Raw genomic sequence first — 12,764 nt, forward strand, 5'->3', positions numbered from 1 at the left:
TGTGTTAAGCCATCAAATACGACCATGGCATTCAAGATCCAAAATGTTCCATCCTGCTTAAATGTTAATGGTATTCTGTAGGTTTGTATTTATGGATGTATTACATGAAGTTTTTCTCCCTTTTTTTTTTGGCAGGTGACATTGGTGACGGAAGAAGAACAAGAATGATTACATATCCATAACTCCCAGCAGTATGTCAGGTAATCGTATTTCTTAAGAGCATCTATGCAGTATTTCTTGCTTTGCTGGAGTGATGATTATTAAATATTTACTGCAAAATACTTGTTTAACAAGTTCTGAATGCGTTGGTGCTGGGGATTGAAATCTTTCCTCTACCCAGAGCATAGAGGTGTGGGGCACATTGTAATCTTCTCCAACATTTTTCCGCTGAAACGCTCATCCTCCTTGGTTTTCCTTCGGAAACAAAGTTGTATTTTGTTCTAAATGCACACTTCAACTTTGACATTTCTGCTGAAACTGCCAGTAGAGTGACAGTTTCTGCTGAGTATGTTGGCCCAAGTTATTCAGTAACATGGACCTGTCCCCTGAGGCTCCAAGTGAGCAGTCAGATTCACTTTACGTTACCAAGTACTCTTGAGATAATAACTGACCAGGTCTGCAGGTGGGCTTGAAGATCCCAGGTTGAAAGGACCATTAACCACTTTAAGTCCCCTTAAACGTCTCATCCCTGCCAGCTGCAAAGCATTTGAAGGCTCTGCATGAATCAGCTGTTTCAAAAAGCTCACGTACTCTGGTCCCAGAACAGGGCATCTAAAAAGATGTAATTATTATGAGGAGAACATACAGAAAGCCAGAGAATTTCAGACTTCCAGGATTTGGTTTAATATTCATCAAATTGCATAAGAAAATGTTCTGCTCATACTGTTTGTCAGTGCATATTTCAAGAGCCACGAACGGGACCTTTTAAAAGCCTGTTTGTAAAGTGCAGCATGTGCTACATAAGGAAAATCATAACAAACAAGTCTGAATTCCTGGTGTTATGCTCAAGGGACCGTTTGTTTTTACTGACTGGGCAGATCAAATATCCTCTGCTTTCCCCTAGAAGGCTCCCATCCTTCCCATTCTTTATACTGGCCAGCGAGGGGTAACAGCTGCTTTTGCCGACCAAGCCGATCTTTGCGGTTTCGGGCCCTAGATAGGGGCGGAGAGTAAAATTTATGGGGAGAAACAGCAGTATTTAAATGCCTGCTTTCGTAATAAAGTGAAGTATTTGATAACATGCAGAGCTGTGTCATTTGACTTTTGGTTTTATGGTGTCTTTGTTGTCCTTTGAAGCAGATGTTAGGCACAGATGAATGTAAGATGGGGGAGAGGGCATCGAGGCTTTTCGTGGAATAGTTACCCGACCCTTACGGTTGGTGTGTCAGGCTCTGGAGTAGTGTCACTGCCACGTGAGGATCGGGAAGGAATTGGTATCCTTAGGCTGCATTGGCAAGGCCCACTGGGGTGTTTTTGCATTCTTCTGCAGGCATGCTGGGCATGTTAATTTCATTTAGCAAATACCTGTTTCTGTAAGAGTTTAAAGCATTGACATGTAACTCACTCTCTCCAGTTCTCTCTGCTCTCTTTTCTCTCATGCGCTAACTGTGGTTTTTGACCTTTTACTAAAGGGCTTAATTTTGCTGTGGGTTTGCGGGGAGTGATCCGTGTGTGGCTCATGCTATGCGATGGCAAGAGATGGGGAAGGAAATGCAGCACGCCCATTTTACCCTCACCTTATCTCTTTGGGGTGTACCTTCCTACGGGAGGGTGGGGGTTTGTGGAGAATTCCCACTAGCACTCCAACCAGACCTGCCTCCCTGGACTTCCCCCCGGCAGGGCAGCTCTGCTAAGCTCAGTGAAACACAAAGCCTAGCTGCAAGGACCTGCATTCTCTGCATTTCTTTTAAAAGAAGTGCGCAGAAGAAATATGTGCAAATAAATAATCACCGGGCAAAGAAAGGTTCATGGCAGAAGATGGCTGTTGGTACAGCTGTAGATGTCCAGCATTTCTCATTATGAGCAGTTTATACTTTCTGTTTCTCATTATAGGGATGAAATTCCCTACATGAGTGTGAATGTGAAAAGAAGCATGGATGACATAAAAATCTTTCAAACTCTATAAAAAACGCATAAATACCACCATCCAGAGCCAGACAGGACTCCTTTCCTAATGAATGAAAATGAAAACTTAGATTCTGTTACTGAGTCACTGGAATACAAGAGCAGAATCTAATCCAAAACCACACCAGTTGCCTAAAATAATAGACTGTATTATTCTGAATTTTTTTTGAAGGATACTTTCTCTGCCTGTATGTTACAGTTTTACTGCAGTAAGAATTTTCCTCTCATAGGCACCAGTCTCAAAGCCTCCAGTTTCTAGTGCAACCTAGAGAAGCTTTTCTGACAGAAGATTGTAAAATTTGACCCTTGGTAGTAAAACTAGACTTTACTGTATTTTGCAGTTGCCATAGGAAAAATAACTTTGAATATTTTGACATCTCAGTTTTAAAAACATGTGCTGGTGTGATCGTTTTATGGCACACGCCTGTAATTGTATGTCCTTATAGCTTCTACTGAAGAGAGAGTTCAAATTTTCCAAAATAATTTTGGGAACTTCAGAGTTATGGGTAACACAGAAGGATTTCAGAACTGTGGAAGCCTTTACTTGAAAGGGAATGAAAAACAAAAAGCAAAATGAATGCACCAGGAATGATTTTTGCAAGCAGAAAGATAAACTGAAAGGCAAGTGTTGAGTTAATGAAGTCCAAACTACTCTTCCTTTATTAAAGTGGAGTTCACCCAGCGATGCAGATGGAGTTCATGAACGCCTGATGCTGGGTACTTGATGACATTGGAAGCTGACAGGTGAAAAGCTGGTCCTGCAGGCTTCGTAAACCCTCTGCTTGTCAGTACGCTCTTGCAACTGTGCCAGTTCTGAGTGTTAAAACTTGCCTAGCCGGCTTGGTGTGCCTGTAACTCAGATGGTGACCAAGCACTGCGGTAAAGGGATGCCCCTGGAGAGGGAGAGCTGGACATCATACGTCTTGCAGTTGAGTACGAAGTTTGAGCCAGACGTATTCAGTTCCCATAAACTGGAGCTGGGAACATCCCTAAAATAAGTAGTTTTCAGATGCGTGGTCACACACATAAACGTAACAAAGCAAATCTGGAAGTTTAGCTTTCCTTGTTTGAGACCCGATCTTTAGAAACATTTGTTGTCTTTTATGATAAACGCTGCAGCAGATCTGATGCTTTTAAAGAACATCCTCAAAATTGTATTTGAGGAATTGTTGTGCTTTAGCACAGGAACGTAAGAAAGATATGTTTGTGTTTTTCTTTTTTTTTTTCCCAATAGAAATAAGTGGAAAATGACTGATTGGATGCTTCCGCCGTAGTTAGCAGCAGCTTTACAGTTGCCACCAGCAATTACTGTCCACAGAGTAACAGGGAAAAAAAAATAACAAGCATTTTAAAAGTTAGTCATGTCTTAGCAATAACTACAAGTCTTTGCCATACGTTTGCACAATCGAAAGAAAAAAATAAGTTGGAAAGTAGTATTTTCTTATTGAGAAGATAGTACTTTCAAATAAGTATGTATCATAGCTTAATAAAACAATTCTTTCTGTTCAAATACCCTGGTGAAGCTTTGGCTTTGGCTTCACTCTTCACTGGCAGTAACCTGCCGCTGAAGGCTTCCTTTTGTGTGTTTCCTCCCAAAACGCAGGGAGGGCCCTCAGACAGATTCTCATCGGACTTCATTTACTGGAGGGAGAACAGAAGAAGGAGTTCAAGAATGGGTTCTAAAAAACAGAAAATGGTATTTGCAGAATACAGTAAATCTCATTAATTTCACCTCCATGGCAGAGGAGGGTGGAACATGACGTGTGTACTAGCAGTGCCTGTGGAGTCTGTGGCAGCTCTGTCACTGACTTGAGTCAGGCCAAGGTTTTGCTCTGCTTTTACTGGGAGTTTCATAGTCAACTCAGGCATTGTGCTTCTACTCTCAAATATTCACACTGTTCTATTTGGTAATGGCTGTGAAGTTAGATCAAGATAGGAATTATAATAAAATTAAGTGCTTACATTAGGGAATATAATTTTAATGTCATAAATGCATATTTTCAGTAAGTGGAATTTAATATGCAGCATTTCTTGTAACAGGTCACTCATTTGGAGAAGAAAATTAACCAGCTTTTGTGCAACAAATTATTTGAAAACGCGTGTCTCCAAGGGTGTTGCATATAGTTTCCAAGAACTGGGAAAAGTAATAGGATAGGAAAGGTACCACCTTTTCTTTGTGAGTCTTTTCACTGTAATGCTCATTAACCTGTAAACTTGCCGTTAATTCAGATAAAGAATACTGTGTAACATCAGCTGAGAAATTATTTCTCGGGCATTTCTGTAGTGATTCTTCTAGGATGATTTAATTTGACATACATCGCTGTCTGACGCTTCTTGTCTGACAGACCATGATAAAACCCGACTAACTCCAGTGTATTATTTCTTGTAAGTAATGGACTTTTTAGAGGGACAGTAAATACTTTAATATAAGGTTTTGTTATGCCAGGATTCAGCAGCTTTGTAATGAGCTTTTGGGGATTTTCAAAAGGTTAACAAGATTTATATTGTGGGATGTTTTTGCATGAAGCTATGAATCACTCCATGATGGCTCTTATTACTTAGAAACGTATTTTTGAATATGCAGTTAAAAATATCACACTTGTAAGTTCTGGGTTACAGACATTCTGGTTTAATTTTAACTTTTTTGTTTTAAACTTTAATGTTTTAAAAAGTGCTGTATAAATACCAAAGTTTCAAAAGGCAAGTAGTCTGTATAAATGTTTCGATTTTTTTTTATGCAGTTCTTTAATAATGCCTTGGGGTGTTCTTTTGCATTGTAGGAGAAAGAAAGACTCTCCAGAGAGTGGTTTTTCTTTAGGGGAAACAGGAAGATCTTGCGTCTGTGTGTTTCTAAAGGTGTTTTTAAGTTTGGTATTTACAACTTAGGAATACCTGCTGTATTTTCCAGATAAGATACACGCATTTAAAAAAAAAAAAAAATTCAGATCTGGTGAGATTTCACAAAGAACAGAGAAAACAAACATGTATTTTTAGTTTTGCAACATCTGCTAGCCATTTTCTTAAGTATGTTTCATCATGTTAGTGCTGATAGTTTTTTCTTTTTCTATTTTTTTCAATAATCCATCGTATACTTTGTCCCTTTCTGTAGTAGTTTTACTTAAACCAGAGGTGCTTCTTTTTGTGAACTCCTCTTCCTGAAATTTAGTTCTGCTGGGAACAGACTGCTGTGTTTGAAACTTTGAGTATCATTCTTAGACTCTGTAACCCTCTGTTTCACTGCTGCCGTCAGTTATGAGGAGTGCATAGTGTTGTCAATACAAATCATAGTTGTTAATTTAGCAGCCAAAAATCTTTTACAATAGTTAATTAAAAAAAAATAAAATGCCTTGGTTTCTTTCCTGAGTCTTCTCCATTAGCCTGTAAAGTAAAGCAACCCACTTTTCTTTGCTGTGCTTGCCACAGGAGTTGCAGCCTGCCATGTTATGGTCTTCATCAGCCTGACTGCAGACTGCTGTTCAGCTCTTCTGAGGGCTGGATGTCACAGCAGTGAACTGACACTCCTTGGTACGCAGTTCGATATGTGGAGAAGACTGTCATCTTTTTGTGCCAAATGTAAAGCTGCTGCTGAACTCTAGCAAAGCTACTATCCAGTCAGGCATTTTCCAGTTATTTATATATAAACAAAATACCTTTTACGTTCCCTAAATGCAGTTCTGGTCATGTTCTTTGGAAGTGTTGAATTTGCTACAGCATTTATCATAGAAGATAGCAAATATTTAAGGAAATGTTTAAAGGCTGCAAAACATGAAGGCCAGACTTTCAGATCTGCTGTGTTACGTGTGTGATGACGTGACTGAAAGCTATTTAGACCTGTACCAAGCTTCCTTTCATGTGAGGTTTTAAAGGATTCTCGCCTCACATCCCATTTTGCCTTTCTGAAGGAGCCTCTGACCGCATTATTTGGGTAAACTTGGTTTGTTTATTTATTGTGTCTTTCACAAATTACGCATTTACCAAGACTGCTAGTTTTAGTACCTCTTTTTTTATCTGGCCATCACTCAAACCTTGGTCCTTGAACAGGAGGTGTTATTTTGAGATACAGGGTTGCTTTTTAAGCAATTCTAGAACTGTTTCATCATCTTGAAAAAAGACCCCAAACCAAATAGGTTCAGTTTTGTGCACATATCCCCGGGATTTGCTGTTAGTAAACAGTGGCCAAATATACTGTCCCTTCCTCAGTGGGGAGGAGTGGAAAGTCCATTGTGGGAGTGAGGAAAGACCACATCAGTTCATTTGAAAACTCATGGCAAAAGCAGTACTCAGGATTTTACCAAGCAGTGGTAGTGACTGGAAGTTATTTGAATGATTCCCTGAATGGTTTCACTATAACCTACACATTTTTAAAGATCTATCTTAGGGCATTTTGATCCATAATCTGTAAATGGTGTTTTGGCTTCTCACTTTTATTTTAGTGAGTTTCCAGGCATTAAAAGAATTATCTAACATAGTGTGAAGAGAGTAAAAGTCCATTAACATTCCCATCATCACAGAAGCAGTGATCTGCAGAGTGAGTCCTAGGGGGGTGGATTGCTGTTTGTTGGGCATCAAATTAATCTTGGTTTAAAGCAAACAGAGGGAGGTGGTTGTGGACATAAAAGAGAGACAGATACTGGAACTCCTTGCTGAAGAGTGTTGTGTATGCAAGAGGAGAGTGGGCTGCACTTCAGAGAGATCCGTGGGTATTAGTGCAGTTCAGATAGGCTGCAGGGGTTCAGGCAATCTCTTGGGCTGCCAGTGGTTGGGGACTGGGAGGCTGTTGGTGAGAACTCTCCTAGGTGCTTGCTTTGTTCTTACTCTACCCCGGGTGCTGATCAATGCTCCTGTTGCAGAGCAGTAGCCAGGTGAGCCCTGTGGTTGGAACAGAGCTGCCATGCTCAGGTATATTGTTCTCAGAAAAACTCCCTGCCATGTGTTGGACAGAAGTGTGAGAAGGTCAAATGCATTTAGTGTCTTTGTGACTGTACTGGTTAATATTACCTCCTAGTTCCACTGTGTATCCTGCTGTCTTACTGCTTTTTCCCGTATAGCTTTGGTCACTCCTTTTTTTTCAGTATTTTTATTATATCTGTAGCCATCACAAGATTCCATATTCGAGTACACAACTCCTGTTCATTTCTCTAAGGAGAGTGTTTCAGAGAGCTCTTTACATACCAACACCTTGAACCATTTGCTTCTCCCTGCTCTCAGAACCTCCCTCTGGTGAACAGATGAGCTGTCACATTCGTCTGGATATTCTTTTCCTCTGATTAATCTTTTCTTATGTTTAGAGATTTGAGCACAATGTCAAGCCCAGGTTCTGGACAAGTGTATGTCTGGTATTACTTTAAGAGTTAATAGAAGTTCAGTGTGTTTTAAAAAAGCGATTACACTGGTTCCTAACGAGGAGATCATTAAGATAGCTGTCAGCAAGGAGAAAGCTATTAGACTGACTGTTGCAAGTTTTATAACGTTACCTTTTCTTATGCATTAAAAACTCTCTACAGAGTTTATTGTAGTATCTGCACACTCTCATGATGATGTAATCTTTGTCCAAAAGATTGTTAGAAAATATCCAAATTCAATTTATATTGAAAGCCGTGTTCTAAAATGTAGTATTTAAATATTTCATCATATTGCCACTGTTAAAGTGAGTAACAATACAGAAGTCCCTGGACTAAGTAATCCTGGTACTGTCTGCTTCCACCAACCTATGGACGTGTTTCTTCAGTACTGGCAAACACCTAGTGGTTTCAGTAGACATCGCTAGTTTCAGCAGCTAATTAAAATCCCTGTCTCTCCTTGTGTACTTTATTCTTACAGTCACTGTCATTTTTACATTTTAAAATTTAGGAAAGAAATCACCTGTTCTCAGATGTTTAATTTAGCGCATTACGGGGAAGCATGGTTTGCATATTTACAGAGAAAATCTGGCTAGTCTGTATTAGCTGTGCTCCGTTCTTCTGCTTCTCCAAGGGTCACACGAACCTAATGCAAAAGCTGGGAAACTCCACTGTGAAGTGTTTCCATGTTTGATAAGGCAGAATAAGAAGAAAATGCTGTTGTGTTATTTGGGAGAAAAGGGAAGGAAGCAAAAGAGGAAAGGGGAAGAGAAGTAAAATCAAGGAAAGAAAATTAAATGCTGTGAACTGGCTGCAATATTAATGAGAAAAAACGAAACTGTAGCTTTGTCTGGCACAGACAGTTTTATCATTCCCAGCACAAACACCCATGGAAGTTATACATGATTTTACTTACAGTTACTTTGCGTGCTTTAAGATGCTTGTACAAAGCATGAAACGGGTTTCATTTTTTCTGAGGGTCGTCCTTTAATTGTAGCTTGCTTGCTTTTTTTTTCTTAAGTCATTAAGTAAAAATCCTGTAGTGTAATTGGACTGGGTCCATACAAAGCTAGGCTGCTTGATCAACCTACTGTGCACCCCTCAGTCCTAATCCTGATTACGTTTGCCTTAGCTGATCTCCCTGAAGCCAACCCACTTCAGTGTCCTTAGATGCTTGCATACTTCAGTGCTTAAAAAAAACCCAGTAAAGTGCTATTGCCCTTGCTGCCCTATTTTCAGTAAACTTCAGACATGGGAAGAGGCAAAACTTTATACAAAGATCTACTTTTGTCAGTCTTTTGTGTTGCAGTCAGGTAAGTTAGTGACAATTCAGAGGCTGCTAATATATTCACCTACTGCTACTATTTTGAATGACTGCAAGTTGAAATTCTTATAAGCTGCGAGCAGTTTTGGAGTGTAAAACAGCTTTTTGTTGTGAGAGGAAGCGTCTTACTGTAAAAACAGCAATATTCCGACATCCCAGAACTGTTGGTTTACTTGTTGCCTCGAAGCTAAGTGATAGCCTGTTGTCGAGGGTGAAGAATAAATGCCTGTACTTCCCAAAAAAGCGTGAGCGATGTGGACTCCAGGGAGCAGGGACTGATGGCCTGTGCAGTCGCACAGTAGCTTTCATCACCAGTGCATCCAGCTGTCAGCAGTGTTAAGCAGTAATGATGGTAATATTGGTAGTACAAGTGCCAGCCTTGGGTGTAACGGGACAGACCCCGAGCTGGGAAAAATGGGTGTAGCTCTCGGGGCACAGCAGGGAGGATTTAATGCCGTGCCTCTGAGGTTGTTACGGCGAGCACAGGGAACAGGCAGTCTTTTGAGAGTGCTTTTTGGTCCTGTTTGAGGACCAAACACTTTTGAGAGTGCTGTTTGGTCCAGGTCCCAAACTGGTCAAAGTTTGGGATAGGTACACAGCTCATTCCAGCAAGAAACGCCAGCCTGGCTGGCTGGCTACTGCCTTTCCTGAAGGAACAAGTTACGACTCCCTTGTCTTGAGATGTACTAAAGAAGGGAGAGGCTTTTTGTATCTCTTCCTTTACCATTGCTGGCAGATACTAGTAGAGAAGTAGGTTAAAAAAGCTTATAACTGAGATGAAAGCAAAGGAATTGTTCCATTGTTTTTATAGTCCTTTATACACTGACATTCAGAGAGCGCTGTGTATCCGAGAACAGGCTGACCTTTACAGTCAACCATTAGGAGTCTTTGTCTTGGCCTGTAATAAACGGTTTCTGAGGGCATCTCCTCACCTGTCCTCTCAGTTTAGCTCAGTGGGTGCTTCATCTGCTAAAACTTTTCTGCTTCTATAAAACAAACTTACCTTTGAAGACACACTGATGGGAACTTGAAAAAAGTCTTGAACTGTTGACTGCTCAGATGCCAGTTATTGCTAGATCTGCTGCTTTTATATCTCTGAAATTACTTGATGATTCCTTTACTTATGTTGACAAGAAGAGCTCTAGGCCCTCATTATTAGTCCCTCTTCACTCTGAAATAGGGCCTGTGGTTTTAGTCGTGATTCATCCCAGTAGGCTGTAGTCTGCCTTGATTATAGCCATTTTAGCAGTAGCTAGAGGGAGAGAGAGATATGCTTCTCTTACAATTAGGGAGCTCAGACAAAATTACATTATCATCCATTATCAAGGGTTTTGGTTTGAGAAAACCGAGAGCAGATGTAGGCAATTTAACTGCATTCTCCAGTGGGGGGAGTGGGGAGGGAGAGGGGGAGCGTTTGAGAAATTCAGGCAAGATACGTTAAAACAAAAGGATTAGAATAAATAATGTAGTCCTGGCGTGAAACTGTAATTTAATGTTTTAATAAGCTGAATGGTATTTTAGGACATACGTATCTGCTGCACCACAGTATAGGAAGCATGAGAAAAGGAGACAAAATATGAGACCCTGTCAGTGGTAGTTCCTTACCACTCAATCCTCGTCTAGCAAAATTTGAATGTAAAATGTCCCTGGTGGCTGAAGGGAATTTGTGAAATAAAGGGGAAGCTTGTAAAATTAAATAAACTGTAGGTAGCATAGGAGTCAGTGAGACAAATTTCAGAGGGAACTAAAAGGAAAAGAGAGGATAAAGCTGCTTGATGTTGGGTTAGCCTTTCTAAACTCTCCCTGGGGAAATTCCAAATGATGGAAGCAATAATCGAATCTGTCTCATCTCATACTTTAAATGTGTCTAGAATCATATTTTTAAATCCCACGAATGCTTTGAAAACGCAGAAATTGGAAAATATGTTTTAATTTTATTTTTTAAGTTACGGAGTCATTCAGAGTTCCATTCTAAAGTTAAAAACCTGTAAGCCTTGCGTGACCTCCTCTCTGAATCCGTGCAGAACACAAGTTTTACCGTTGCGGTGATTATGTGTTTTGTAATTAAAATCAAAGGTAAAACAAATCCGCATAATACAGGCTAAAAGACAGCAAAGATGGCTTTTAATGTCAAAGATAAATTTGGGGAAAACGTAGAGGAATTTTTTGCCTAAGTCTGAACAGCCTGGATTATGAATCTCTGATCTCATTTCCAGTCCTAATAGCCAGAACTGTGTAACTGAGGATATAATTGACTGTTTTTTAAACAAGGTCAAGAATGGAGTGAGTCAGTGGTCTGCTCAAGGGATTGACGAAGCATAGAAATACCTATTGATAAGTGAATTATGGAAATGACTGTATTTTTTTATATATATATATAGAGAGAGAGAGAGCACATGCCTGACGCTCACATTTATGTAAAGATGCAATATTATCCGTGCAGGAAGATAAGGAGAACACGAAGGAATACAAGGAAGAGGAGAGTAGCCGTGTACTGAAGGCTGCGTTATCTGAGGTCCCACAAAGCCTGGTGGGAGGGTGGGTTGTAGTGCACAGTTCCTCTCCGTGCCAGGAAGAGTGAAGTGGCCAAGTTTGGTTCAGATCTTACAGGGAAGATCTGTGCAGCTCCCAGAGGGTCTTACCAGAACAATCCGGTCTCTCCCTCTGAGCTTAAATTTATTATGAAGTCTAGAAGATAGAAAAATATTCACATTATAAGGAGAAAAAGTTTTATAGTCTGTCCTTTTAATTTTTTTAAATTGCCTAGTATTTTCTGGGTTACTTTCAGTATTCTATTTTAATTCTGACTATCCTCCTACAAGTGATATTCTCTTACCATATTAAAAGCCTTTACGGTTAGGTTTTAATTTTACTAAGAAGACCAAGTCTGCACCAAGGGCAGATCTGTAAGCCAGAAGGATGTGGGTAAGTGCAAGTTCTATAGTTAACTCACCTGCCTTATGCCCTGAAGTCTGTGATGCCAGGTGGTTTTGTCTTATTAATGTCCAGCTGAGATACAGTGAGTAGAAGGAGTGGTCTTCTAACTTCAAATATCAGGTGAGCTTACACTCCCAGCAGAAGAAGTAGTATGCATTTACGTTTATTAAATAAGATATTGAGGAAAGCTATATGTACTATCAGGGATTAACATAGGATAACAGTATTTCACACTAACCACAATTAAGTCTTCTAATATGTCCTATATGAGTTAGCAATGTTCCACTTACCAGGAGTCTTAAGGCAAAACTTTCAGAAAGAGCAATGGCATGGTAGATCTGGTAACTGAAATCAAAGTTATTTTTAATATTATTTATTAGGAAATTACTGATCTAGTATGCAGTTACTTACTAATACGAATGTGAATTGCTTCACTGAGTGACATGTATGTAAAATTAATTCACAGGTCCATTAAACTGGCAGAATCTTACTGTGTTTAAAACCACCGAGCATATCACTCGCTGAATATCGGGACTTTGCTATTTTCTATATGCAAGCTAGAAAGCTACTTTGTGTTGGAATTTTGATACATGTAAAATAAAATAATTTCTTTAACTGTGGAATATCATCTCTGATGTGTCATTCCTACAGCATTTAGTTTGCTACCCAAAAATAGAAAATGGGCTATATTTAGTTTTACAGATTTATCGACTAGCAACATCTCAGTTTCTTCTATATCGGGGAATAAAGAAATTGGCCGAATCGTTATGACTAAGTAGATAAATCATGTAGCTTTAGCACTGTTAATTGTCTACACTGGACCCAAACGTCCAGACTCCCGTGATAAAATTAGTGTCTCTGATGCTCCGTTCTGACCACAGCGAGAGGAAGGCAGTAGGTAGCAAAGGCGGAACTGCTAAGCATGCCCACATAAGAATGTCACACTTAGGTAACAGGGTGTCCCTCAGGTCAGCCTACGATAAGAGCAAAGTCAAACAAGGCTGAATCCTTGATGTTTTGTGTTTTAAGTATCTGAAAAT

The 12,764-nt window shown here is 39.8% G+C and overlaps 1 protein-coding gene across 1 annotated transcript in view; it reads left to right on the forward strand.

Annotated features, from left to right (window-relative positions):
* Positions 1-133: 133 nt before the first annotated feature.
* The window catches only part of LOC104514570 (thyroid hormone receptor beta), a 46,417-nt gene continuing 33,786 nt past the window's right edge, over positions 134-12,764 (forward strand). Inside the window, exon 1 of the mRNA XM_010158299.1 lies at positions 134-200. Coding sequence (XP_010156601.1) covers positions 194-200 — 7 coding nt within the window. The 5' untranslated portion in view covers positions 134-193. The remainder of the gene's footprint in view (positions 201-12,764) is intronic.

The sequence above is a fragment of the Eurypyga helias genome, unplaced genomic scaffold, assembly GCF_000690775.1.
Source record: "Eurypyga helias isolate BGI_N326 unplaced genomic scaffold, ASM69077v1 scaffold8579, whole genome shotgun sequence".
In the NCBI taxonomy this organism is placed as follows: Eukaryota; Metazoa; Chordata; class Aves; order Eurypygiformes; family Eurypygidae; genus Eurypyga; species Eurypyga helias.